This window comes from Hyalella azteca, unplaced genomic scaffold, assembly GCF_000764305.2.
Source record: "Hyalella azteca isolate HAZT.00-mixed unplaced genomic scaffold, Hazt_2.0.2 contig13297, whole genome shotgun sequence".
Taxonomy (NCBI): Eukaryota; Metazoa; Arthropoda; class Malacostraca; order Amphipoda; family Hyalellidae; genus Hyalella; species Hyalella azteca.
Genome location: NW_025943225.1, coordinates 153,602 through 177,177, shown reverse-complemented (window position 1 = coordinate 177,177; position 23,576 = coordinate 153,602). Strand labels below are relative to the sequence as shown.

The 23,576-nt window shown below is 39.8% G+C and overlaps 4 protein-coding genes across 8 annotated transcripts in view; 2 read left to right on the top strand and 2 right to left on the bottom strand.

Annotated features, from left to right (window-relative positions):
• Positions 1-14,692, bottom strand: part of LOC108668352 (putative polypeptide N-acetylgalactosaminyltransferase 9) — a 133,391-nt gene extending 118,699 nt beyond the window's left edge. For 2 of the 5 annotated variants that reach the window (XM_018155545.2, XM_018155549.2), the window contains exon 1: positions 14,386-14,691. The gene's annotated coding sequence lies outside the window, so the exon portion shown is untranslated. Of the gene's footprint in view, positions 1-14,385 lie in introns of all 5 variants that reach the window. The other 3 variants (XM_018155542.2, XM_018155541.2, XM_018155548.2) reach the window with 3 other exon arrangements.
• LOC108668341 (immediate early response gene 5-like protein) lies at positions 3,314-4,573 on the top strand. Its single transcript, XM_018155529.1, has 2 exons — positions 3,314-3,406; positions 4,172-4,573. The coding sequence occupies exons 1-2, from the start codon at positions 3,314-3,316 to the stop codon at positions 4,571-4,573; spliced, it is 495 nt and encodes a 164-aa protein (XP_018011018.1).
• On the bottom strand, positions 5,812-8,128 carry LOC108668340 (proline-rich receptor-like protein kinase PERK2). The gene is made up of 2 exons (XM_018155528.1): positions 8,108-8,128; positions 5,812-6,369 (listed from the first exon to the last, which is right to left on the bottom strand). Exons 1-2 carry the CDS (start codon positions 8,126-8,128, stop codon positions 5,812-5,814), a joined length of 579 nt encoding a protein of 192 aa, XP_018011017.1.
• LOC108668339 (keratin-associated protein 9-2-like) lies at positions 8,171-10,941 on the top strand. The gene is made up of 2 exons (XM_018155527.1): positions 8,171-8,265; positions 10,248-10,941. The coding sequence occupies exons 1-2, from the start codon at positions 8,171-8,173 to the stop codon at positions 10,939-10,941; spliced, it is 789 nt and encodes a 262-aa protein (XP_018011016.1).
• Positions 14,693-23,576: the final 8,884 nt, after the last annotated feature.

Here is a 23,576-nt window from a genome sequence, read left to right as displayed (position 1 = left end):
CAGTGCAGAGCAGGAGTATCTGGCACATTCGTTTGATCTTTAACAATAAATTTTTCTTGCACGTCATGTTGCGAGCACATATTGGAACATATATTGTCAATCAATAAAGATGTAGAAACAGTTCTCGCAATTCAGGGCATTGCTGGCAATTGGAAAAGCTCTCAAACTATAGCAAACTTAATGCGAACTACAAACTAAGTTTTCGCCCCCCCCCCGAAAAGCAGCCATGGCTGATGAACGATCCATTAAAACGAGATCTAACGAACAGCTCTTTTCTGACTCGTGAGAAAATCAAACTGACCCAACGACCTGTTGGTATGAGCAGGGACACAATATCTTATCACTGATAATGGTAAATTCGAATATGCGGTTTGAAAGACTCGGCAGAAAAATTCAGTTATTAAACGCTGTAATATTATAATATACTAATGCATATTATTATTAGAAAGCTGTAATAATTCTGCCCAAACATTGCGCCAACGTACACCACTCCCACAGTTAAATGTAGCGATCTAAGTGTCGCGAGTTTGGATTGCTCGCGAATATATTAATGTCGGTATAGTAAAGAGCAATTATTGAAACATAAAATCATATTATTAAGTAGTTTTCTCGGTTAACTTAATGACAACTGCGACATCGTAGCAACAACGCCAGCAATCGAGGATCAGTGAACACAAGAAAATAACGGCCCATTAAATTTCTAGATCCCAATCCGCTTGACAAGAAATTTTACTGGTTGAAGTTGCAAGCGCATGCAATCAATCGTACGAATGTCAAGAAAAGAAGATTCCTCGTTGAAAAAAATGCTGAATCAAAATTTTTCCATGGAAAATTACACCATAGTATATCACATTAACATTCAAAATCGTTAATTTAAAATTAAATTTTAAATTAAATAATATAAAATTAAATTTCTTTTTATTTATCATGTAGAACTGCGAAAAAATACGCGGTTATAACTCCTTTACTATGCCACAACTTAATTTATTTTCACACAGTTAATGGCAAGACAATATTTCGAGTTTCTATATTTTGCAGGTAATTTGTTGACCAAGTGGTGAGAAAACATGAAAGTTTGCGCCTGAAATTTTTTTTTTTTTTGCCATACGGTGCAACGTTCCAGGAAGCTTTGGACCGCCGATCGACTCATCGATTGAATCTCATTCACGGCGGCAGATGATTCATTTCAGCCCCAAATGAAATACCGAAAGTAAATACGAGCATGAGCCGAGCACGACGATTTATTAACGCTGATATTTATAACGAAGAAAACTAAAAATATTGCACGCACGGCATTCCGGACGCAATCTGTCATGGGCTTTGGAGGCCTTAGATAGGCCAATTATAAACCTTGGGTGGAATTTCGGTGGCTTGGGCGCGGTCGAAGAATGAACGATGGTTGTGATGAACAAAACAAGTTTTCAACCAGTGATAAATTGAGGTGCAAGTTTGTATATTTTATGTATTCAAAGCTGATTAAAGACATGGATAACATAGATGTTAGGGCTGAAGCCAAACCAAGAAGTTATGCTAGGAAATTAACCAATGTTGGCGAATAACGATACATTTTCTCATGGAAGAATAAAACAAAGTATTTGAAACTTTACTCATGATAATATCTTCAATGACTTTAAATGGGACATTTTCCCATTGAAATATCGAGGGCTCGACGGTCCCTCGTGAGACAACTTCGGCACTTACCCTCGCAGTCAGAGGGGAATGCGAGCGTATTAGGTTGCCGAGGGAAGTGCTGCTTCTAGAGTGGGCTGTGTTCTGGACCTCAATAAGATACATGTAGATGGATGAATTCCATTAAAATACAATGTAAAAAAAAAAGAAAAGTATTCCATATGAAAAGTAAAGTATTCCAGAAAGTATTGAAAGTATTTGAAAGTATACCAGATGCACCACCATTTGATAGAGAAAATACGCCAAAACGGTATCTTTAAAGAATATTTTGAAACACAACGCATTAAAATTCAGAATTTCAATGATAAACTATCAAAGTATATATATCTGGAATAAAATTGATGATTATTGATTTGAATAATGAACGACGCTTCACAGGAAAAGTTGGAAAGATCGTTACTTTAAATCACTAAATTATGGTGCACAAGAGTGAATACCTGTGGGTGTATTGTAGGTGTATAACTTATGTCAGGTCTAGCAGGTTCAAAACTACAGCGTCATCAATTTTGATCAAGAATGTGAACAGATGCAATATATTAACCTGTAATTGCCCTTTAAATATTGTAATAACTTAATCTAGAAATTTTAATGATGAATAAATTTCATTGGCAAGAAGAAACCTATAGAAAGATCATACAGTCTAGGTAGGAATACCGTCATTAGATCGTGACATTTCATGGGCTAAGGCAATTTCAAAAAGATTATTTTGATATGATTAACAATTCAGGTAGGAATAACGTTATTACAGGCCGGCGATTGCACTGGATAGAGCATTGCTACACAAGGCCATGTTGAGCGTAGGCACACAAGCTCGTCTTTGATTCTCACGAAACAGACGCGATCCTGTGAGTCAGAAGAGTGTTAGTGAGTACCGGCGAGTGCCAGCGAGTACCAGCGAGTACCAACGAGTACCAGCGAGTACCGGCGAGTACCAGCGAGTACNGAGTCAGAAGAGTGTTAGTGAGTACCGGCGAGTGCCAGCGAGTACCAGCGAGTACCAACGAGTACCAGCGAGTACCAGCGAGTACCAGCGAGTACCAGCGAGTACCAGCGAGTACCAGCGAGTACCAGCGAGTACCAGCGAGTACCAGCGAGTACCAGCGAGTACCGTTAACGAAGAACAAATATCATCGTTCCATAATTAATCAACATAATTAAGTGCCATCAAAAATGAACTGATGAAAATTCAAACGCAGCACATATTAGGCAAAAACACATAGGCGGCATGACAGTCCCACATATTAAAACAACAAGGAGACGCAAGTAGCAAAGGCAAGAACAAATACGAAAGAACCATTATAATCGCAGTTGCTACTAATCATCGTCAAGTTATTTGAGTCTGTGATTTCAGGCCAATCAGTGGTTGCCGATTAGCTGGCCAATCAAAGAACGCCGATTAGCTGGCCAATCTGTGGCTGCTAATTAGCCGTCCAATCTTTAACCGCCGATTAGCTGATCAAGCTGTGGCCGCCGATTAGCTGGCCAAGCTGTGGCCGCCAATTAGCTGTCCAAGCTGTGGCCGCCAATTTGCTGGCCAAGCTGTGGCCGCCTATTAGCTGGCCAATCTTTGGCCGCCGATTAGCTGTCCAAGCTGTGGCCGCCGATGCGCCTGCCAAAGCCCAATATGGGTCGACGAGCGCGGCAGGAAAACAGCGAAATGTCCTACAGGAAGCGAGGCGTGACCCAGGACATGCGGCAGGATATTGTGCAACAGAAGGTCAAGCCTTATAATTAGAATAATTGAATTCCTTCATTCAATCATACATTTTATTGTAAAAAATGACCAAAGATAAGAACAAGGAGCTTCAAATAAAAAGAATAAGGAGCTTAAAGTTTTAAGTCAAGAACTTAAAATCTAGAGGGTAAAATACTTTTTAGAGACTTAAAATTAATCGTTATATATAAAGATGTGAGGAAATGCTGAAGTTTCAGTGCAGAATAATCGGAATCAAGAACTAATAAAAATCAAATCGAGAACGTATAACATACAATTTTGATTAGCATTATTTAAAGTATATGAATTATGAATAGCCTATAAAACAAAAATCGCCAATTGATAAAGTCATTACAAGTGTAATTGCTTGGGAATTTTGTTCAGAAAATATTAGCCGTTATTATATATCGTATAAAATTTCAAACGTACTGATATTATGTAAAAATTTTGACGGAATAATCTAAAATTCTACATGTAAACTTCACTTGAAGATTCCAAGTCAAGCATTCGTCAGCAACAGCGTTTGGGATTGATGATAAAAATAATGGAAGTTTTACGAACTAAGAGATCCGATGCGGGGATCAGCAATAAGTTTCATCAATCCACCCACAGCATCGCAGTGATAAGAATAATTACGGAGATAAGCGGTACGAAGATAAAGAGTTGGTGAGATAAGCTGATAGCGATACGAAAATATTCATCGATGGATAAAGAGGTAAGCCTGAGTCGTGGTTTAACAATTGCAGACCTAACAGTCCCCATCATCAGAAGCAGCAGCAGCAGACGCAGGCACAACAGACCCCATATCATCAGAAGCAGCAGCAGCAGACGCAGGCACAACAGACCCCATCATCAGAAGCAGCAGCAGCAGATGCAGGCACAACAGACCCCATCATCAGATCAGATGCAGACATAACAGACCCCATCATCAGAAGCAGCAGCAGCAGATGCAGGCACAACAGACCCCATCATCAGAAGCAGCAGCAGATGCAGGCACAGCAGACCCCATCATCAGAAGGAGCAGCAGATGCAGACACAACAGACCCCATCATCAACAAGAGGGGAAGCAGATGTAGGCATAACAAGCCCACTTATCAGAAGGACAAACAGATGCAGGACAAATGGAACCCATCATCCGTAGCAGGACCGCCATCAGAAGCAGGTTCCTAGAACACCGCTATGAGAGCAACGCTCTTGTTCCCTGTATTGTGGCCCCGGTATGCAGGACCTAAGAGTTGTCCTGAGCCAGGGCTGCCGCGTGCCTCAGGGCTGCATATATCCAAGCCAGGATAATGCAATTCAAGGGCGCCGTGAGGGGCGGATGAAGGGATAGGGTCAGCGTCGACCGCCCCGAGCTTTCCAGTTTACCGGCGCACCTCTCGCCGGACCGGCGAACCTGGATTTCGCCCCCGCGCATGACAAAGGAACGCTTCAAAACACTCGAGTTTTAGTATCGTACATTGATAAAGTTATACAATGATCAGTAACACTGCGAGTTTTAGTATTGCACATTAATAAAGTTTTACAATGATTAGTAACACTGCAAGTTTTAGTATTGAATTATACTAAGAATCAGATGTTGCTTCTGAAACTTGGAATTCCGCCGAAGTGATGGCCAAATCGTTCGATGCTTTAATTGGATGAAAAAATGCTTGCACTTACACTTCTGTTAATGATAGTCCACATAATTTAAATAGCCTTTATTTTATGGCGTCAGATGCAATTCATAGCATCAATCTTTGAACACCACGGCAGATTTGACTACAAATTCACTTATATATAATCGGTCCACAAATTGCCCATAGGTCACCAATGGGTCAACTAAGCCTTCAATTTCCATCATGTACACGACATATGGTGCACGCCGATATGAATAAAACGTGGATCGATGAAAGGCTAGTAATTTCATCAGCAGCCGACGTTGGATGATAAACAGAAATACGTAAAAACCTATGTCGAAATTTTCTCTAAATAATCAACAGACAAAAATGATATGGATGAATATAGTTAAAATAATGTAATGGCCAGGATCGATTGAAATAGATTCGTGCAGAGATATAAATTACAATAGATATTATGTATAGAAAGCAATAAATAAATATAGACAGTAACCGACACTTGCATCGGAAAAGCTTCCATTAGAGGATGCTAATTTCAGCTCTAGGTCTATAAGGTATATTTTGACGCTCGTGTATTTTTAGTGTAAAGTTCTCTCTCTATAAAACTACATTGCAGACGCTGTGTAAAGTCATTCAATGATATAGGAGCTAAATATCAATAGAAATTTATCCAAATGAAGGGAATTTGTTGGTAAGTAATTTGCCTTTCGATATTGTCGAGAACGAGCGATTTTTATTAATTTAATTTTCAGTGATGCGAAGACCTGTGGTGAGAGGAGGCGAGCGGCTCTACAGGGGCATTGTGAGAAGGGAGAGGGAAATGAAGGAGAAATGTGGGGGAATTGAAGAAGGGAAATGGGAGGTCAGTGGAAGAGGGAGGTCGGCGGAAGAGGGAGGTCGGTGAAAGAGGGAGGTCGGTGAAAGAGGGAGGTCGGTGAAAGAGGGAGGTCGGTGAAAGAGGGAGGTCGGTGAAAGAGGGATGTCGGTAGAAGAGGGAGGTTGGTGAAAGAGGGAGGTCGGTGGGAGAGGGAGGTCGGTGAAAGAGGGAGGTCGGTGGAAGAGGGAGGTCAGTGGGAGAGGGAGGCGTTGGAAGAGGGAGGTCAGTGGAAGAGGGAGGCGGTGGAAGAGGGAGGTCGGTGAAAGAGGGAGGTCAGTGGGAGAGGGAGGTCGGTGAAAGAGGGAGGTCGGTGGAAGAGGGAGGTCAGTGGGAGAGGGAGGCGGTGGAAGAGGGAGGTCAGTGGAAGAGGGAGGCGGTGGAAGAGGGAGGTCGGTGGAAGAGAGGGGGAGGAAGCCCAGAATGTAGAGGTTGTAGGTTGAGTAGCAGAACCTGTCGCGACTTGCCAGAACCTGCTAGGCCTCACTGCAGGTCAGGTCAAACAGTCGCAGGAGGTTTGAAGTAAAAGTCTTTACATACTTACATCCATAATCTTCACTCAATTTTCTCAAGTGCCAATATGTTGTTCCTAAAAGAAAATACGTTATCATTTCAGTTGAAATATTTTCTCAATAATTACAGTATAAAAACTTATAGCGCACTGCGAAGAATTTTAAGCAGTGTTTTTTTTAGAATTGCGTTTCTAACATGTCGAAGTTGTTCTAAAACGCAGGCATGAGCAGCATTCACGGTGCAGGGTGAAATTCTAGAATGGTGGTTCATATATTCAATATTAGTTTAAAAGTATCAGCGGCATACAAAAGGAAAATATGGTGTCAAATTTCCAGATTCAACACATGTTCACTTGTTCATATCCCTATTATGTCACATAGTGACATAATAGGGATATGAACAAGTCCCTATTATTCCCTATATTACTATTACTATATATATTACTATTATACTATTACTATATATATTACTATATTACTCCCTATATAGTCCCTATATTACTATGTCACTATCCCTATTATGTTACTAGTCCACATGTATGTCGATGATGCGTTCGTGTTTGGTCGAGCGCTGCTTACGCTTTGACGTATAAAGTATAAGTTACCAACGTATAAGAGGAATACATTTTATTCATGAGTCAAAGAGCTTCATTTAAAATTCATGGCGGAACAGCGAAATGTGGATTAGTTCATCATTCATTTAAGCAAGAGCAGTGGGCGGCAACTCCTAATTCTGATAGGAATAACACTATATTGTGCTAGAAATAACTTATTTCAGTGTTAATATCTAACGAATAATTGATATTAGTGTTGAGTCCAGCTCAAAACTTATCCAACAATTTCGGAGACATACTCATCACAAACTCAACACCGAAAAAATCTGACTGTAATGAAAGCTTAGGATAAATAATCTACTGATGCTCACTATTTTTAAAACTTTTAGGAACGAGAAATCAGAATAGTGCAAATAGCGCTGAAAAATGTTAAATCCGTAAATAATGGATAGAAGTTCCGGTACGAATACTGAACTCCGGTACGATACTGAACTCCGGTACCTACGAATATTTAACTCCGGTACCTTCGAATATTGAACTCCGGTATACACGAATATTGAACTCCGGTATACAGGAATATTGAACTCCGGTACACACGAATATTGAACTCCGGTATACCTACGAATATTGAACTCCAGTACACACGAATATTGAACTCCGGTATACCTACGAATATTAAACTCCGGTATACCTACGAATATTAAACTCCGGTATACCTACGAATATTGAACTCCGGTATACCTACGAATATTAAACTCCGGTATACCTACGAATATTGAACTCCGGTATACCTACGAATATTGAACTCCGGTACGAATATTGAACTCCGGTACGAATATTGAACTCCGGTACGAATATTGAACTCCGGTACGAATATTGAACTCCGGTACGAATATTGAACTCCGATACGAATATTGAACTCCGATACGAATATTGAACTCCGATACGAATATTGAACTCCGGTACGAATATTGAACTCCGGTACGAATATTGAACTCCGGTACGAATATTGAACTCCGGTACGAATTTTGAACTCCGGTACGAATTTTGAACTCCGGTACGAATACAACACCGGTACCAATAGAACTCCGTTACGAATATATAATAAAAATAACAAATAAACCAGGAAAACATTTTAAAATGACCAACTTGGCCGAAAGAACCATTATACCGGTAGGTATATGACTGTGCAAAAATAAATAGCTTCTATGACGGTGGTCGCGCTATCGGGAAGGCCGCTTCTCGATGCAGGCGACCTCGCGAGAAATTCCCGCCGCCGCTTACAAGACTCGCGCGTCCGGAGGTCAGGCGTTGATATTTAAATGGCAACGTGTGTGCTGAGATGAAAAAATCCCACGCTCGAAGTCTACTTCCAACTCGCACACAATTACAGATACTGAGATTGATCGCAAGTGGCGGTAATAAAAAGCGAATTTTTGGCAGTAATAAAAGCGATTTAAATAAAAAAAAACATAGCAGAATGAACACCAATCTGACATATTTCTATGGGAAATTGCCACATACAAAAGATTGAAAAATACGCAGAATCAAAATCCTGATATTGAATGTTCGTTTGATTGGCCAGAATCGATAAATGCACGGAACACGTTAACAAAGTTGAAGAGCGCAGCGATATGACATTTCTTAAAAGGAAATTGAAATTGTCTCCTGAATCACCTAAACAAAGAGATGAAGCTCATTAAATCATCAATTAATAGAGAAATTTAAAAGGATATTAAAATAAAATTCATAATCTCATAATCAGTTATGAAGTGTGAATAAAATAATACACGTGACTTTGATTAAAACATTGTTCTGAGCGTTTTTTTTTCACTTTATCAATGGTAACTTTTCGATTTAATTTTTGACAAAGTAAATGGTCGCTCCACTCACTCATTCCAACACATATCATACTATCAGGTTATCATCAACATTTCTACGTATTATACCTCAAGAATATCCTCTAGAACCATTTATACACGTATTCCACCATTATATAATTCACTACATTTTGCTAAAATTAAATTATTGCATCAGATTCCTGGGGTAGGGGTGATATTGGAGTTTAAATATCAACCCAAACAACAAGTTCATCGAAATTTATACACACAGAATTACCAAGACATCATACACCAATACTTTTACAAGGTCTCATTATACCGATACCTACTATTTACCAAAATTTCTTCACGCTACATAATAAGTGCAAGTCAACATTAAAACAAAACTTCAAATGCATCTGGCCCTAAAGAAATGTCTGAATCTTCGCGCCGCAGAGACAACGAGTGCAAAATTTCAAAGCAGTTTGTCACGCTCAACTGCAAGGAGCAAGAATTTTTCGTCTCTATCCATACGCCACAAAAATGTCCGTAATGCGCAAGAAATTCATCAGAAACGCAAACACCGGCGCAAAATTCAGCTAGGAAAAATACAGATCACGATAACAGCGGCGCTACCGACGCGCCAGCCAAACAGAAGCGCCTTTTCAAAATGCATTATTTATAACGCGTTGCACTTCCTAGTACAGAGCGCGTACAGAGTGTGTTTGTAAATTGGATTTTACAAGAGTACAACCGAAGAAAATTGAATAGAAGAGGCTGCAGTTTGATTTAAACACAGAGACCATCAGAGTTACCCCGCTCTGCTACTGCGGATAAACAAAATTTTGAATGGTAAAATTACCATCAAATTAAAAAAATCTGGACTAGAGCAACTACGTGTTCCGAATATTTTTATTCATTATTAATCATAGATAAATCATGAATAGTTAATTAGAAGACTAATGACGCGCGAGTTGAAATCCAAATGAAAGCCATGGACGCAAGAAGGTCTATCTTGTGAATTTAATAATTATTGCTGTGAGGAGTAAATACAATTAGTAGAAGAATTGAGATCATGCAACAAGATCGAAGTTCCATTTTTAACAGATTGGACTAGATTGACGAGCAGCCAAAGCATCAATGTGTCACAACTAGATTAAAAAATTTGAACATTTTGAAAACCAAACTGGAAATGTTAAATTTGATACCAAGGCTTGGTTCACACCATCCTAGCGCGCATGTGCCAGGGCATATGCCAGTCATGGTCCAGTTCAATGGTTTAATGTATTTCCATGTAAGCATAAACATCATGGGCACGGCAGGTGCCCTGCACGGCTGGTGTGAATGATTCCATAGAAATGCATTGAAGAATATTGTCCTGAAAGTTGACTGGTATATGCCGGGCACGAGCCGGTCATGGTCCAGTCCAATATTCTTTAATGCATTTATATGCATTTATATACAGCAAGACGCATGTTGCTGTGCATAAGCCACCCGCTGCCGTGCAAGACACCTGCTGCCGTGCAAGACACCTGCTGCCGTGCAAGACACCTGCTGCCGTGCAAGACACCTGCTGCCGTGCAAGACACCTGCTGCCGTGCAAGACACCTGCTGCCGTGCAAGACACCTGCTGCCGTGCAAGACACCTGCTGCCGTGCAAGACACCTGCTGCCGTGCAAGACACCTGCTGCCGTGCAAGACACCTGCTGCCGTGCAAGACACCTGCTGCCGTGCAAGACACCTGCTGCCGTGCAAGACACCTGCTGCCGTGCAAGACACCTGCTGCCGTGCAAGACACCTGCTGCCGTGCAAGACACCTGCTGCCGTGCAAGACACCTGCTGCCGTGCAAGACACCTGCTGCCGTGCAAGACACCTGCTGCCGTGCAAGACACCTGCTGCCGTGCAAGACACCTGCTGCCGTGCAAGACACCTGCTGCCGTGCAAGACACCTGCTGCCGTGCAAGACACCTGCTGCCGTGCAAGACACCTGCTGCCGTGCAAGACACCTGCTGCCGTGCAAGACACCTGCTGCCGTGCAAGACACCTGCTGCCGTGCAAGACACCTGCTGCCGTGCAAGACACCTGCTGCCGTGCAAGACACCTGCTGCCGTGCAAGACACCTGCTGCCGTGCANGCCTTGAGTATCGGGGTTCGCTGAATACTTTTTCAAATTGAGCTCCCAGAAGTTCGCACATGCCCTTGTCGTCTCCAACAAGGACATCGTTATTTTTCAGAGGCCCCACTGCGGCTCTGATTTTGGCCTTTGACCGGGCATATTTGTAGAAATATTTGGGATTCTCTCGAATGGCAGACACAGCTTGCGCCTCTGCAATTTGTTGCTCGGCCTCATGTGAGTCCAGCAACTGTCGTTCAGTTTCCTCAATTTTGACCTTTAGATGTTCCAGCCTCTGCCTCTCTATATTCCCGGAGGCAGCCGTTATCTGGTTGTTCAAGCTCGCTCGTTTCCTCATAAGGATCCGTCTGTCCCTCGGGATTATGTGGCGTTTGGGGGTCGCCTTTTCCGGCGTGTGACGCACGCATACCTGCAGTAATATTTGGCACAGTTTGTTGTAAATTGTTTCGGCGTTTAATTCCAGGAACTCAGATCTCCAGTCAATTTCGATGAGTTCGTTCCCAATAGGAATATTCGATGGAGTTCGTTCCCCAGTCTGTTCTTCGATGATGGAAATTTAGCCCAGCTAGCCCCTCTCGAGGTGTAGGTCTTGGCTGGGTTCCCCTCTCAATTGTTGTCTTGACCACCACTAGTCGATGGTCAGACAGTGTGGTCTCCTCAACACGAATATCAGCACCTGCTGCCGTGCAAGACACCTGCTGCCGTGCAAGACACCTGCTGCCGTGCAAGACACGGTCCAGCCACGATCAAGGCAAAAGGATATTTTGACCGACGTGAATGCAGCTTAACAACTATTTTTTTGTCGAGTATACCAAATTCCTAGCTCAACACTACAGAATTTAGCAGATATACCATAGCAAAAATATCCATACCATGCAATATCTCACCATACCAGATTTGTGACATCTGGTATGGAAATATGCCAGTTAGCAACGCTGTGTGACTGGCATGGCAAGTGACGCGATAAGATCTGGAGTGAGGACGGCCCGTGACCGGACCAAACATGTGAATGCACCTGGTAGGTAACGTACCGCGACTGGCATATAGTTGGCCTGCGCCCGGAAGGATGGAGTGAATCAAGGCTAAAAAGTGAAGGCTAAAAAGTATGGCGGTTGAGTGAATGTATCGACGTATCATCTCCCAGTCCCAGGCCAAGTCCGCACATTGTGACGATATAAAATTTGGTGAACTGGGATGACGCAATCCTATACTTAAACTTTTCATAAAGATTTATGAAAAGCCGAGAACTTCGTATTACACTTCAAATTTCCCAGTTCTTCTTATATTAGCTTTCACTAGCGGTTATGTCACTATAGTTAACTTTGTAGGTGCACAAGTTATCAAGAGCAATAGTTAGTTCAGTTCGTGCGTTAATGCAGATGCTCGTGCAGCAAAAATTATTGAAAATGGCAGCTTCCCCAGAGCCTAATCATTATGCAAATGACCATATATCTAGCAAACAGCTTCTGAGAGTTAATGCAGTAGCAAAATTGAAATTCTAAAACTATTCCCTCAAATTTCGTAGTACCTACAATGAAGTGGCAATTAAGCCACCGTGACAGACGTTGAGGTGAATGAGAAATGTACTTCAACACATGTTCTGGTTCTTCAAGTGGCTTTTTAATGCTTATAAGCCACAGACTACACATTGATTATGAACTCAGAGTCTTGTAGACCGACGAGGATACCAGGAATAATTTGGTTCGTGACCGGAATCGAGTAGATTCGGAATTACAAGCATGATTGATCCTCCGTGATAGGTAAAAGCAGTTCAATATCTTGATGGTCCTAGGCTGATAGCCTTGGAATGTTTCAAGCAATGCATGCAATATAAAAGAAAAATTCTTATTACATCGTAGATCAGACATCCAATGACTTTCCCGGATTTTCATCACAGCCGGCCAGTAATCCCAGAAATGTCGTCCGAGTTTGTCCCGTCGTATTGCTCACGAAAATCTCTGGATTGTTTGAAATTCTAGCGACAGGTTCTCAACGTCATTAAAGCTATCGATTAAAAAGTGAACTTTATATTTACACGTGACGTGGACCATCCGAACACTTGAGAATTTACCACTGTTTGCAACAGCTAAAACCACAAGTTTTCGTATCCTAAACGGATTTGGAAATAAATTAATCATCTCTGCCCCGATTGCTTAGTTTAGACAATTTGAATTCTCCTGGCGATTATTAGTCTCATAATTCCTTGGTGCATCATTAATTTTGAATAAAAAATAATTGGAGTTTCCTATCGTGAAATCAGGAAATATTGCAGCAAGTATCTCTCACAGCGAATAAGTGATAACTTTTTGATTGGATCTGAAACGAAAAGCAACTCAAAAGAAGGCCAATGACATTCTGGCGGCAGCGCAATGTAACTTAAGAAAACTTTCGATTACGGCAGCTGGAAGGGAACAGTTCCTCGATTCCAGCCATTGGAAGAGGAAAGCTCTGCTACTCCAGTAGCTGTAAGAGAACAACTTTGCTATTCCAACAGCTGGAAGGGAAGAGCTCTACTATTCCAGTAGCTAGATGGGTACAGCTTTGCTTTTCCAGCAGCTGGAAGAGGAAAGCTCTGCTTCTCCAGTAGCTGTAAGAGAACAACTTTGCTATTCCAGCAGCTGGAAGAACAGCTCTGCTTTTCCAGCAGCTGGAATTGAACAGCTCTGCTATTTCAGCAGCTGGAAGGGAACAGCTCTGCTATTCCAGCAGCTGTAAGGGACATCTGCTATTCCAGCAGCTGTAAGGGAACAGATCTGCAATTTCAGTAGCTGGAAGGGAACAGCTCTGCTATTCCAGCAGCTGGAAGGGAACAGCTCTGCTATTCCAGCAGCTGGAAGGGAACAGCTATGCTATTCCTGCAGTTGGAAGGGAACAGCTCTGCTATTCCAGCGCTGGAAGGGAACAGCTCTGCTATTTCAGCAGCTGGAAGGGAACAGCTCTGCTATTTCTCAGCAGCTGGAAGGGAACAGCTCTGCTATTTCAGCAGCTGGAAGAACAGCTCTGCTATTCCAGCAGCTGGAAGGGAACAGCTCGGCCATTTCAGCCACTGGAAGATAACAGCTCTCCGATTCCAGCAGCTGGAAAAGCACAGGTGTCAGGTTACATGACATAATTTATCTACACTTCACTGATGAATACAGATTTTTATGAGATGAACTATTTTAATGTTGAAGGATACTGAACAACTTAAGAAAGTAAATTCGAAGCAAGAAAGAAGTCATCGTCAAACCAAAGAAACTAACGCCGAAAGAGAGGAACCTAATTTTCCTCCTGCCTGTAAGTAAGGTTAGTCTCATCATCTCATGAACACACGTGACTTTAAACCAATTAGAGACTATACTTTTACCTTTCAATTTGAGCGAAAGCCACAAGTTTTTGATTTCACCGGAGTTGGGAAGAGCAACTTTAAGGAGTAAAAGCTTGGGTTAACCGTTAATGAGTCAGGTGTATCCTGAAAGTCGCGCTTACCTGACAAGCATGCATGTGTAGAACGCGTCTTCACGCTTCGAGCCCACTTCGCTTCATTTTCCAGTCAAAATATTGATTCCAGAACAGTTAATGGCTTACAATATAGAATATCCACTTGGACACTATTCACCGTAGCATGATTAGATATCCTTATATTACTTGTATGTCATAGGCTAACACGGCGATGTGAACGCTTTGCTGGACCGCGATAAACTTTTGACACACCCTACCTCGGCAAAGGCAGAATGCACACTGACTGAATGAGGTTCAGATATCGTCGTCCGGGCGACATGAAGTTTCATAGCGTGGCTGTCGCGAGCCAGTGACCTCTGTTCATTAGCACCAAAAAATGTAAAATGCAATGCAATTTATCGTGCAAAGTGTGTTTCGGGGATATAAAACATAGCAACGGCTAAATGCAGCGTGCCTTTTTTTAAGAGAGGGAAAAAATTGTCGTATACAACTCGTACAAATTGAGATTGGTCTAATTTTTTGTATTGGGCGGAAATGTTGCTACTGAAATATTTTATACCTGAGGCGGAAGCATGAGTATGCACAAATAGTTTTATGATCGAAATTCAATATTCGAAGATTTAAATAAATTATGTGCTGTAATATAGCTTTTTTGGTCAAATTGACTAGACAGAGCGTACGGGTAGAATGTATTGGCTGCTAGATTTTTAAAAATTGTCTAGGATTTTTGATAAAAAGAGGTCAGACAGAAATTTGGTAATTTAAATTTTGAATATTATTTTTTGAAACAAACTTTTGGAGCTTGAATTGTCGACTTGAGTTTTTCTTAATTTGATTTTACTAATTTAATGTTTGGTTTTGAAATTTGTGGTTATGTTGCAGGTGCTCGTGTTACAATAAACGTAGATATATCGGATCATGGCAAGATAATGGAAAGATCATGTAAGGAACAATAGATGATCATGGAAAGAACATTAAAGGATCATGGAAAGATCGTACAAAAAATACCAGAGGATCATAGAAAGATCATGCAGGGAGCATCAAAAGATCATGCAAATAGCATCGAAGATCATGCAAGGATCGTGCAAGGAACATCAAAGGATCGTGCAAAGAACATTAAAGGATCATGGTAAGATCGTACAAAAAATATCAAAGGATCATAGAAAGATCATGCAAGGATCATGCAAGGAACATCAAAGGATCATGCAAGGAACACCAAAGGATCATGGAAAGATCGTATACATATCATGAAAAGACAGCGTATACCGCTCGTCTCTCGTGCGAATAGTGACAGCTATATCTATTAACAATGATGTTGCGCGGTGAAATGGACTCTCACTAGTAGAATAATGCTAGCTAAGTCATTAGTAATAATGTCTTGAGGTTCGATGGCGTTTTATTTACAGAATAATGATAGCCAGAAATTAATAGTGATGTCGAGGTTATGCAATAGCAGTTCATGTATAGAATAATGTGGGCTGAAGCGTCAAGGGTAATGCCGTTACGATGTAATCGCCTGCTATTGATAATTTCGATATTAAACAATGCTTAACTAATTCGGTTACATTAACATTTGAGAATCGCACTTTTATTACACAAATGAATATCTATTGACTATTACTGCCGACATGGCTTGATTCGACACCAAGCGGTACTGGTAGCACCGGTATGGCATCAATACCAAAATGGACGGATTCAACATCATCCATATGGACTCAACACTAATGAATTTAACACCATTTGGTTACCGGAGGCATCGGTAACCAAATAGGCTACCATGGTTCAATATTCAAAATCCCAGCAATAGACTCAAGTGTAAAAATCCAAGTTCGGATCATCGGATCATCGTAGAATTACAGTTTATTGTGAAAATCTTACATAAAATGGATTCCTGTTGCGGTCACTCACTGTGAAGTAGATCGTCATGCCACCTGTAAAATAAGCAATTTTCTCGAGAATTTTTTAGAGAATTTGAAAGCAAACAATTTTATTCATCGGAAATCTGTGGAATAGTCGAAGCAAAACAATCTTGTCGTATTTTTAACTCAATGAATTTTTCACCCTAGAAATTCATGCAGCTGACCGCAACTCGTCATTACTGTCTGCTGAATTTTTTTTCCAGGTCTTAAGAAAGGAGAGTAAAATGAAGGCTCCGGCGGTCCGCAGTTGCGGAACGGTCTCGCCATATGGCGTCCGCGCCGACTGCAGCGGACGGCGAGCTTCTGCCGGCATGGAACAGACGGATGAATGTGTACAGTAGCTAAACATCCACTTGAATAAATCTGGAATATGATAAGCGTGGTACTAGATGGAATAATGTATGAATATAAATTTATTATTGAACCAGCTCGGTAAACATGTTCATTGTAAAGTAGGAACGAAAATCCATAACATATGAATAAATAATTATCAATTAATTATTCTGTCACTATTTTTGGAGTTAACTTATTCTTTGACCTGTATTTATTTATGTGTATTGAAAAATAGGAAAATTTATTTAAGAGACTAAATAAGATATTACCATGATATCACTGAAGTGTTGTGAATACTTTTAAGTTAAGTCAACAAATAACCCCATCTTATAAAATTACATTGCATGACCAAGAATTTGAAACGAAGAAAATGCAAGGAAAATTTATTGCGTCATCTTAATCTTTTCAATTAAAAGTAATGTTTTCCCGAAGCATATTCTTTGATGTTAATTTATTTTTAAATTTGCTACTTTAAAAACCAATTAATATTGAAACTCGCTTTTCACCTACAATCTTAGTACTGTGACTGCATTGTGACTTCGTCGTTAGTGCACAAGATTTGCTTAACAAGTTTTCTTAGTAAAAAAGAGTTAAAGAAGCGCTAAGAAGCCCCGGTGTGTTGCGTCAGAATGACGCAGCGCAGACGCGTGGGAATAGTCGCAAAAGTTGAAGTTTTTACTCAGACGAAGCATGTGAATATTTAAGAAAGATATATGCATTAACTTGTTCGGTTGATTTTTATAGAAATTTTTTCTAATTGCGCATCGGAGTCACTACGCGTATGCTGTGCAATTAAAGAGGGCAGCATGTGCATTAGCATATGCATCAGCAGTGGCATCATACACAGACAATGCAGATGTATGAGTAGCAGCAGCAGCGGTCTCCTCAGCAGCAGCAGCAGCACCAGCACCAACAGCACCAGCAGCAGCACCAGCACCAACCGTAGCAGCACCAGCTGCAGCACCAGCAGCACGAGCAGCACCAGCAACAGCAGCACTAGCAGCAGCAGCAGTTGTAATGGTCTGACACCAGCAGCGTCATGTGGCTGCCTGCTGCAGTGCCATGAACCCTGATGACTTGACGCTGCCTTAGCGGCGTGCATAGCGAGGGAAAACCATCCACAGCAGTGCGCGCCTTGCTCAGGGAGAGCTAACCTTCCACAGCAGTGCACGCCTTGCTCAGGGAGAGCTAAACCTTCCACAGCAGTGCGCGCCTTGCTCAGGGAGAGCTAACCTTCCACAGCAGTGCACGCCTTGCTCAGGGAGAGCTAAACCTTCCACAGCAGTGCACGCCTTGCTCAGGGAGAGCTAACCTCCCTATTTCATTAGGCCAATCTTAAGCTAGCAATAAAACGAAGCGAGCGATATTCAAACCCCGCAAAATTATTTAGATCAAATGGAGTTATGAATGAAAATATAAATTGGTTAGGTCAATAAGTCACGAGAGCGAAATTGACTCCCAAGAGCGAGATCATGACTGACTGCCTATCGTGGGCTCCTTAGATTAAAAATGAATATTATAATCAAAACATATGATATCGGCATGAAAGAAACTATGACAAAGGATAAAATATCTAAAGGAAGAGAGAAATAAGCCAGGAGGAGTGGCTTTCTAATAGTTTTGCGTGGAGTAGAGATTAGTGTCATTCGAGAGGAACTAATTTCAAATCAGTGATTTGAGCAAAACTATATTCAAACCCTACAAATAAGATGGAATATATAATTATTATAGAGCAGTTAATTTAATTAATTGGCAAACAACGACATGGCATAAATAATGATTTATCGAGTAATTTTAATAATGAAATTGTTGATTTCAAATCGCCCACCGGTCTAATCATAGTTGAATGCCTTCGTCGGTCAGAATTACTTGAATTACCTGTTAATAACGTCGTCTGATCATGAGTCATCAGTGTTGCTGTTACTTTCCACAGGGCAGGGCAATATCTCGTTGGCAGAACACGCTAGATTTTGATGACATTGTCACTTCGGCGGAGATTGCGTCCGTGGCAATTTCTTTGCTGCGTGTCATGAGATGACGAAGCAATGAGATTCTTAAGCTGATTGTGCCGAAACGATGGAGATAGTATCAAGTATCTGACATACATCCTTGACAATAGATGAGTCTGATAACTATGTGCCTGAAGAGACTGTGGGGTCTATAAGTGTGATTCAGCTTTTTTTATTTTTAACTAGTAACTTTGTTCGTCGTTGCCAGGGGAAGTTAATACTTCCGATTTGAGAATCCCGTTATTAAATATCATTTCATTTTGAATACTGTCATCCCGAACCCATCATCTCAATCCAGTCAATAATATTTAAACTAAAATACAACGATAAGAAAAGTAACGTACGAACTAATCCAAAAACAAAATCCGCACGAAACAATTAAGCACGAAATACTATACTTAATATCATCTTTTTAAATTTAACGAATACTCGAAATTTTTATCATTGAACAAAATAACATTGATCAAATTAAAAATATATCTTATTTAAATCTCACTTTCCTTTGTATTTTTAAATTGCGATGGATTTCTATTTTTAAATTTCGCTAGATTTAAATTTTAAAATGTTACAGAATTTCAGCATTAAAAATCAAATTCTCTAATAACATCCAGAAACGAAACTTGTTAACAAACGATAAGTATCGAGGATAAGGGACAGAATTGCCATTGCCAGGACCCAAGCATACACATAAACATAGATAAATAAATGTCATATAAAACCAGCCTATGCCTGTGCTAGATAACTCCTGCAATTTTAAAATCCACGTCCCGAAATCCCTAATCCTTCCAATGATAATAAAGTTAATATATATTATTCAAAAAAGAGCCCGCTCAAACTCGCACTGTACATGGAACGTAGATATTATGTTTGATTCTTGTTCCATTATCGAAAAAACAATTTTGCGACCTTAAAATGAACATATAACTTCCAATTTAAACACTAGTTTTGTTCGTCATACTGCGTAGGCGTTTGAAAATTAAATGATTGAATTATTGAGCAAGCAACATGACCTCCACGTAACATATTTGCCATTGACGACATACATATGTAGTTACTTACGTCACTAATATTTAAATGTTGTTTATGCTAGCTCGTTGAACATATAACAACATGAGGTATTAATGAGGTATTTAATTTAATTATTTGAAAAGAAAAATATATTTAATGCCATTTTCAATTTTGAAATAATAAGTAGAAAATTCTTACAATAATTTGCAATAAAAATCGTTCATTGTAAAAAAAACGCGACACAATAAATAATTGGGCTGGACAAATCAGTGAAGGTTTTTTGCCTCTGCCGCAGGTGCAGCTAGTGGTAGATATCATATCATTAGCTGACTTGAGATTAATTGATATTCGTTAGAGAATATGCATAAATTTTTAACTGAAAAATGAAGTTAAATAACGAGTATTTGAATGCAGTTCAGAGTTAATTTTTCAATCAAATTTTATGAACTGATTTTATGCATGCATGTCATGATTTTCCAGGACAATCGATTTACATTTCCACAGAGCATCAACCATTCTGTTGAAAAAAGCAGCTGAATTTTTCAGATTATAAATATCCCAGTTTCACAGACTAAAAAAATCTTTGTTGTGTTAATTGTGTCCCGTATTTAATTTTCTTCGTATTTTATATTATTTTTCTTTTTTATTTCTAGTCGTATTTTGTTTTTAGCGCATTTTCTCATTTATGGAAAAAAGGCACCATTGTGCTCGCCATGTCCGTCTGTCTGTCCGTCTGTCCGTCCGTCCGTGACCTCAAGTTTTCGTCGACGAGAAAATGCGCTCTCTGTCACTCACTGCGATGAGTACTGAGTTATATTTTTTCTAATTTCGCCTGCGGTCATATCACCGAATTATTAAACAATCCAGAGGTCATGACGCGACAGCGTCTCCAAGGCAATGACTTCTGCACTTTCATAATTGATTAATCAAATCCAATATGGATTTGTTCTATCATTATTGTATGTACTTATCACAGTTCCTCACAGTTGTCTTAAAAGTAAGTGAGAACAAACGGAGTAGATATCCACTCACGAGGTTCCTATGTTGACCACACCACACTGAATTTCCAGGAATTTTTTCAAGCGTTAGATATGACGAGGTCAAATGTTGGACCATTTCAGAATTTTCCGAGTATTCGCGGCGCCGGCGTTCTACATGAGTTGTACGCATTCATTATTCATGTTCTACGTTTATAAATGTATCATTCATTTGTAGCTAAATCGTTATTGTACATATCGTAGTCAGATATGAAGTTTTATTCCAGCAAATTTCACACAGAAACGGACCTTAAATCAGGCCTGCATTGGCAGCTCTGTCGCTGAGCGTGAATTTTAGCATGAAAATGCTGGTGATATGAAATCAGCTTTGAACGCACCTGCACCTTGCAATCGATGAGCCAGCGCTGCCTCGACGCAGCAGTGCGGGAACCAGGTTGTGGTGCTTCCACTTACTGGATGTTAATCAGTTGTGTAGCTACCATGATTGATTGATTGATTTTTATTCACAAAGGAGCTCTAGTTACAATTAAAAGAAAAAGAAAAAGAAAAACATTTATAAAATAATAGAGACATCCAAATGAATGCCCATAAGCAGATAAGCTTCGCAGGCAACAGAGGTGATTTAAAACTCTTTTCCAATGATAAGGCAAAGAAGTTACAGCAACAGAAAGTTTCTAAATTAAACACATACAAGGAAAAAAGCCTCAAGAAAACTGATAACGGGATGTCACTAAAATTAAGCGTAACAAAGCAATATAAATATAACAGTGATTATAGACGGGTTAAAACTTGAAATATTGACTCAAAAATATTCAAAATCTGCATGACAAACGAAGTCAAATTAATACTGGTAAAAATAAATTTAAGGAATTTCGTTTTTAAAAGTAATTAAAACGAAAATTGGAATTAAATAAAATTTTAATTTTAATTAATTTTAATTTTTTTTAATTAATTTTAATTTTAAATTAATTAATTAATTAATAAATTTAAAATTTATTAATAAATTAATAAATTTTAAATAGTAATTTTAATTTTTTAAAATTAAAATTACGTTTTAATTAATTAAAACGTAATTTGGAATTTGGTCTTTTTTAAAATCTTCACGCAATTCATTAAAATATTGACGCAGTTAAAAACAGTACCGCTTTTTCTATTACTAGACGAAGCGTTGGCAAGTTAAATCTTAAGCCCCCTGGTATTATGGGAATGTTGAGGGACTAGAGAGGCGAAGGCAGACTCAAAATTATTGTTACCTGCTTATGGTATGGTACTACCACTGATAGTTTGTGTGTTCACACGTAATGACAGTAACACAGTTATGAAGCTGCCTTCATAATTATAATCTGGTTATGATGCCTACCACTGAATGGTTGTGAGTTCACGCATGATGAAAGCTACACTGCTGAACAGCTACCTTCGTAGATAACCTTTATATCGTTCTTTCACTAAGAAAGGCTGTGTGTCAACAAATGGTGAAAATGTGATTTATTCTTAATTCCGCAGATAATTAATACGGGTATATGTCTATGTCGTTGCTCTTTTCACTGGCATTGTTGTTGGAGAACTTCCAACAAATGTGCATTGCTATAGAGCGATAGCTGAGTCGTTTCACGGTATATGGCAGCTTCAGGAGTTAGACTACAGTTGAGAGGATCAAATGCCATTGTGATCCCAAATTTTACTGAGGGTTGAGTCTCCAGCGTGGAATTAAGGCGCAATAAAATGTTCGTGAGTTTACGTTAATGGAAAGGCCCGTCCCTCTTAGGAGATACAAAATATTCAATAATTAATTTCACACAATATGTTGAATATTCAAATAGATCAACGCGAAGATGTAAATCTTGTACTGGACTGATATAAACAGGCAATTGATAACGGAGAAAATACCAGTGTTGTACGCTAACGATATTTATACACAATGCACCTATATGTTAAAATCGACACTAAATTATTCAAGTCCTGAATGTTCCATCAGCTTACCCACCACTTAGAAGAATGTTATTTAATTTCAGGCAAGATTTATACGAAAGCAGCAGGAAACATTTAAGCTGTGTCCATCAACCAACGTTAAAAGAGTGAATGAGAATAACAATTAAATATACAGCAAGTCACAAGCGATATTTCAGGCAAGAAAAGACTGAAGAGCTGCGTGGGCAGCTACAGCTCATTTATTGGGTTCAATAATCCTGGCGGCGATGTACTGCTTATGTTATCATCAGTATTGTTGATTGTATATACAGGGTGCGCCACAGAAACTTACTTATTTGAAAGGTCAATAAAAACAAAAGTACTTCAGTTATTGTTTTAAATTTTTTTTTATTCGAGAAAACAGTATCCCAAATTTTTTTTGTCTTCAGGCAGGTTGTCAACCAGCATTTTACATGCATTTTGAGGGGCAACAAAATCGCGTTCAGTTAATTCTTGCACTACAGCAAATTTATTTGAGAAACTTTGAAAAACAAACTTGGGAACTTTCCCCTTCAGATGCACCCCCTTTCGCCCTTCTACCCGACCAATTAACCGCACAGGAATTTTTTCAAATAAGTAAGTTTCTGTGGCGCACCCTGTACGTCCAAGTCGAAGTCAGCTCTTAACTTCATTCGCGTTAAGATTTCTTTGGTAACTTTCAGTCTGCAGTTAATTTTCGACTTCTGGTCTAGCGATTTCACACACGCTGCAGCAAGTGGCTCTCGTGAATGGCAGCACTGTTTCAATTCTAAAAAATGTCATTTTAGTGATTGAAAGAAAGTTAAGTTTATCATTCATCCGGTGCACGGTAGAAAATTTGACTTGAACCAATTATTTTTAGCGCATTTTCTCATTTATGGAAAAAATGCACTATTGTGCTCGCAATGTCCGTCCGTCCGTCTGTCTGTCTGTCTTTCCGTCTGTCCGTCCGTCTGTCCGTGACCTCAAGTTTTCGTCGACGAGAAAATGCGCTCTCTGTCACT

What these genes read in the sequence shown, in the direction of transcription:
- LOC108668341 (XM_018155529.1), top strand. Translation starts at nt 3,314, where the DNA reads ATGGGTCGACGAGCGCGGCAGGAAAACAGCGAAATGTCCTACAGGAAG. An exon ending in AGGATATTGTGCAACAGAAG is followed by an intron (nt 3,407 to 4,171) that starts GTCAAGCCTTAT and finishes CCCCATCATCAG; the next exon opens with AAGCAGCAGCAGCAGACGCA.
- LOC108668340 (XM_018155528.1), bottom strand. Translation starts at nt 8,128, where the DNA reads ATGGTTCTTTCGGCCAAGTTG. An exon ending in TGGTTCTTTCGGCCAAGTTG is followed by an intron (nt 6,370 to 8,107) that starts GTCATTTTAAAA and finishes GAGGCCTAGCAG; the next exon opens with GTTCTGGCAAGTCGCGACAG.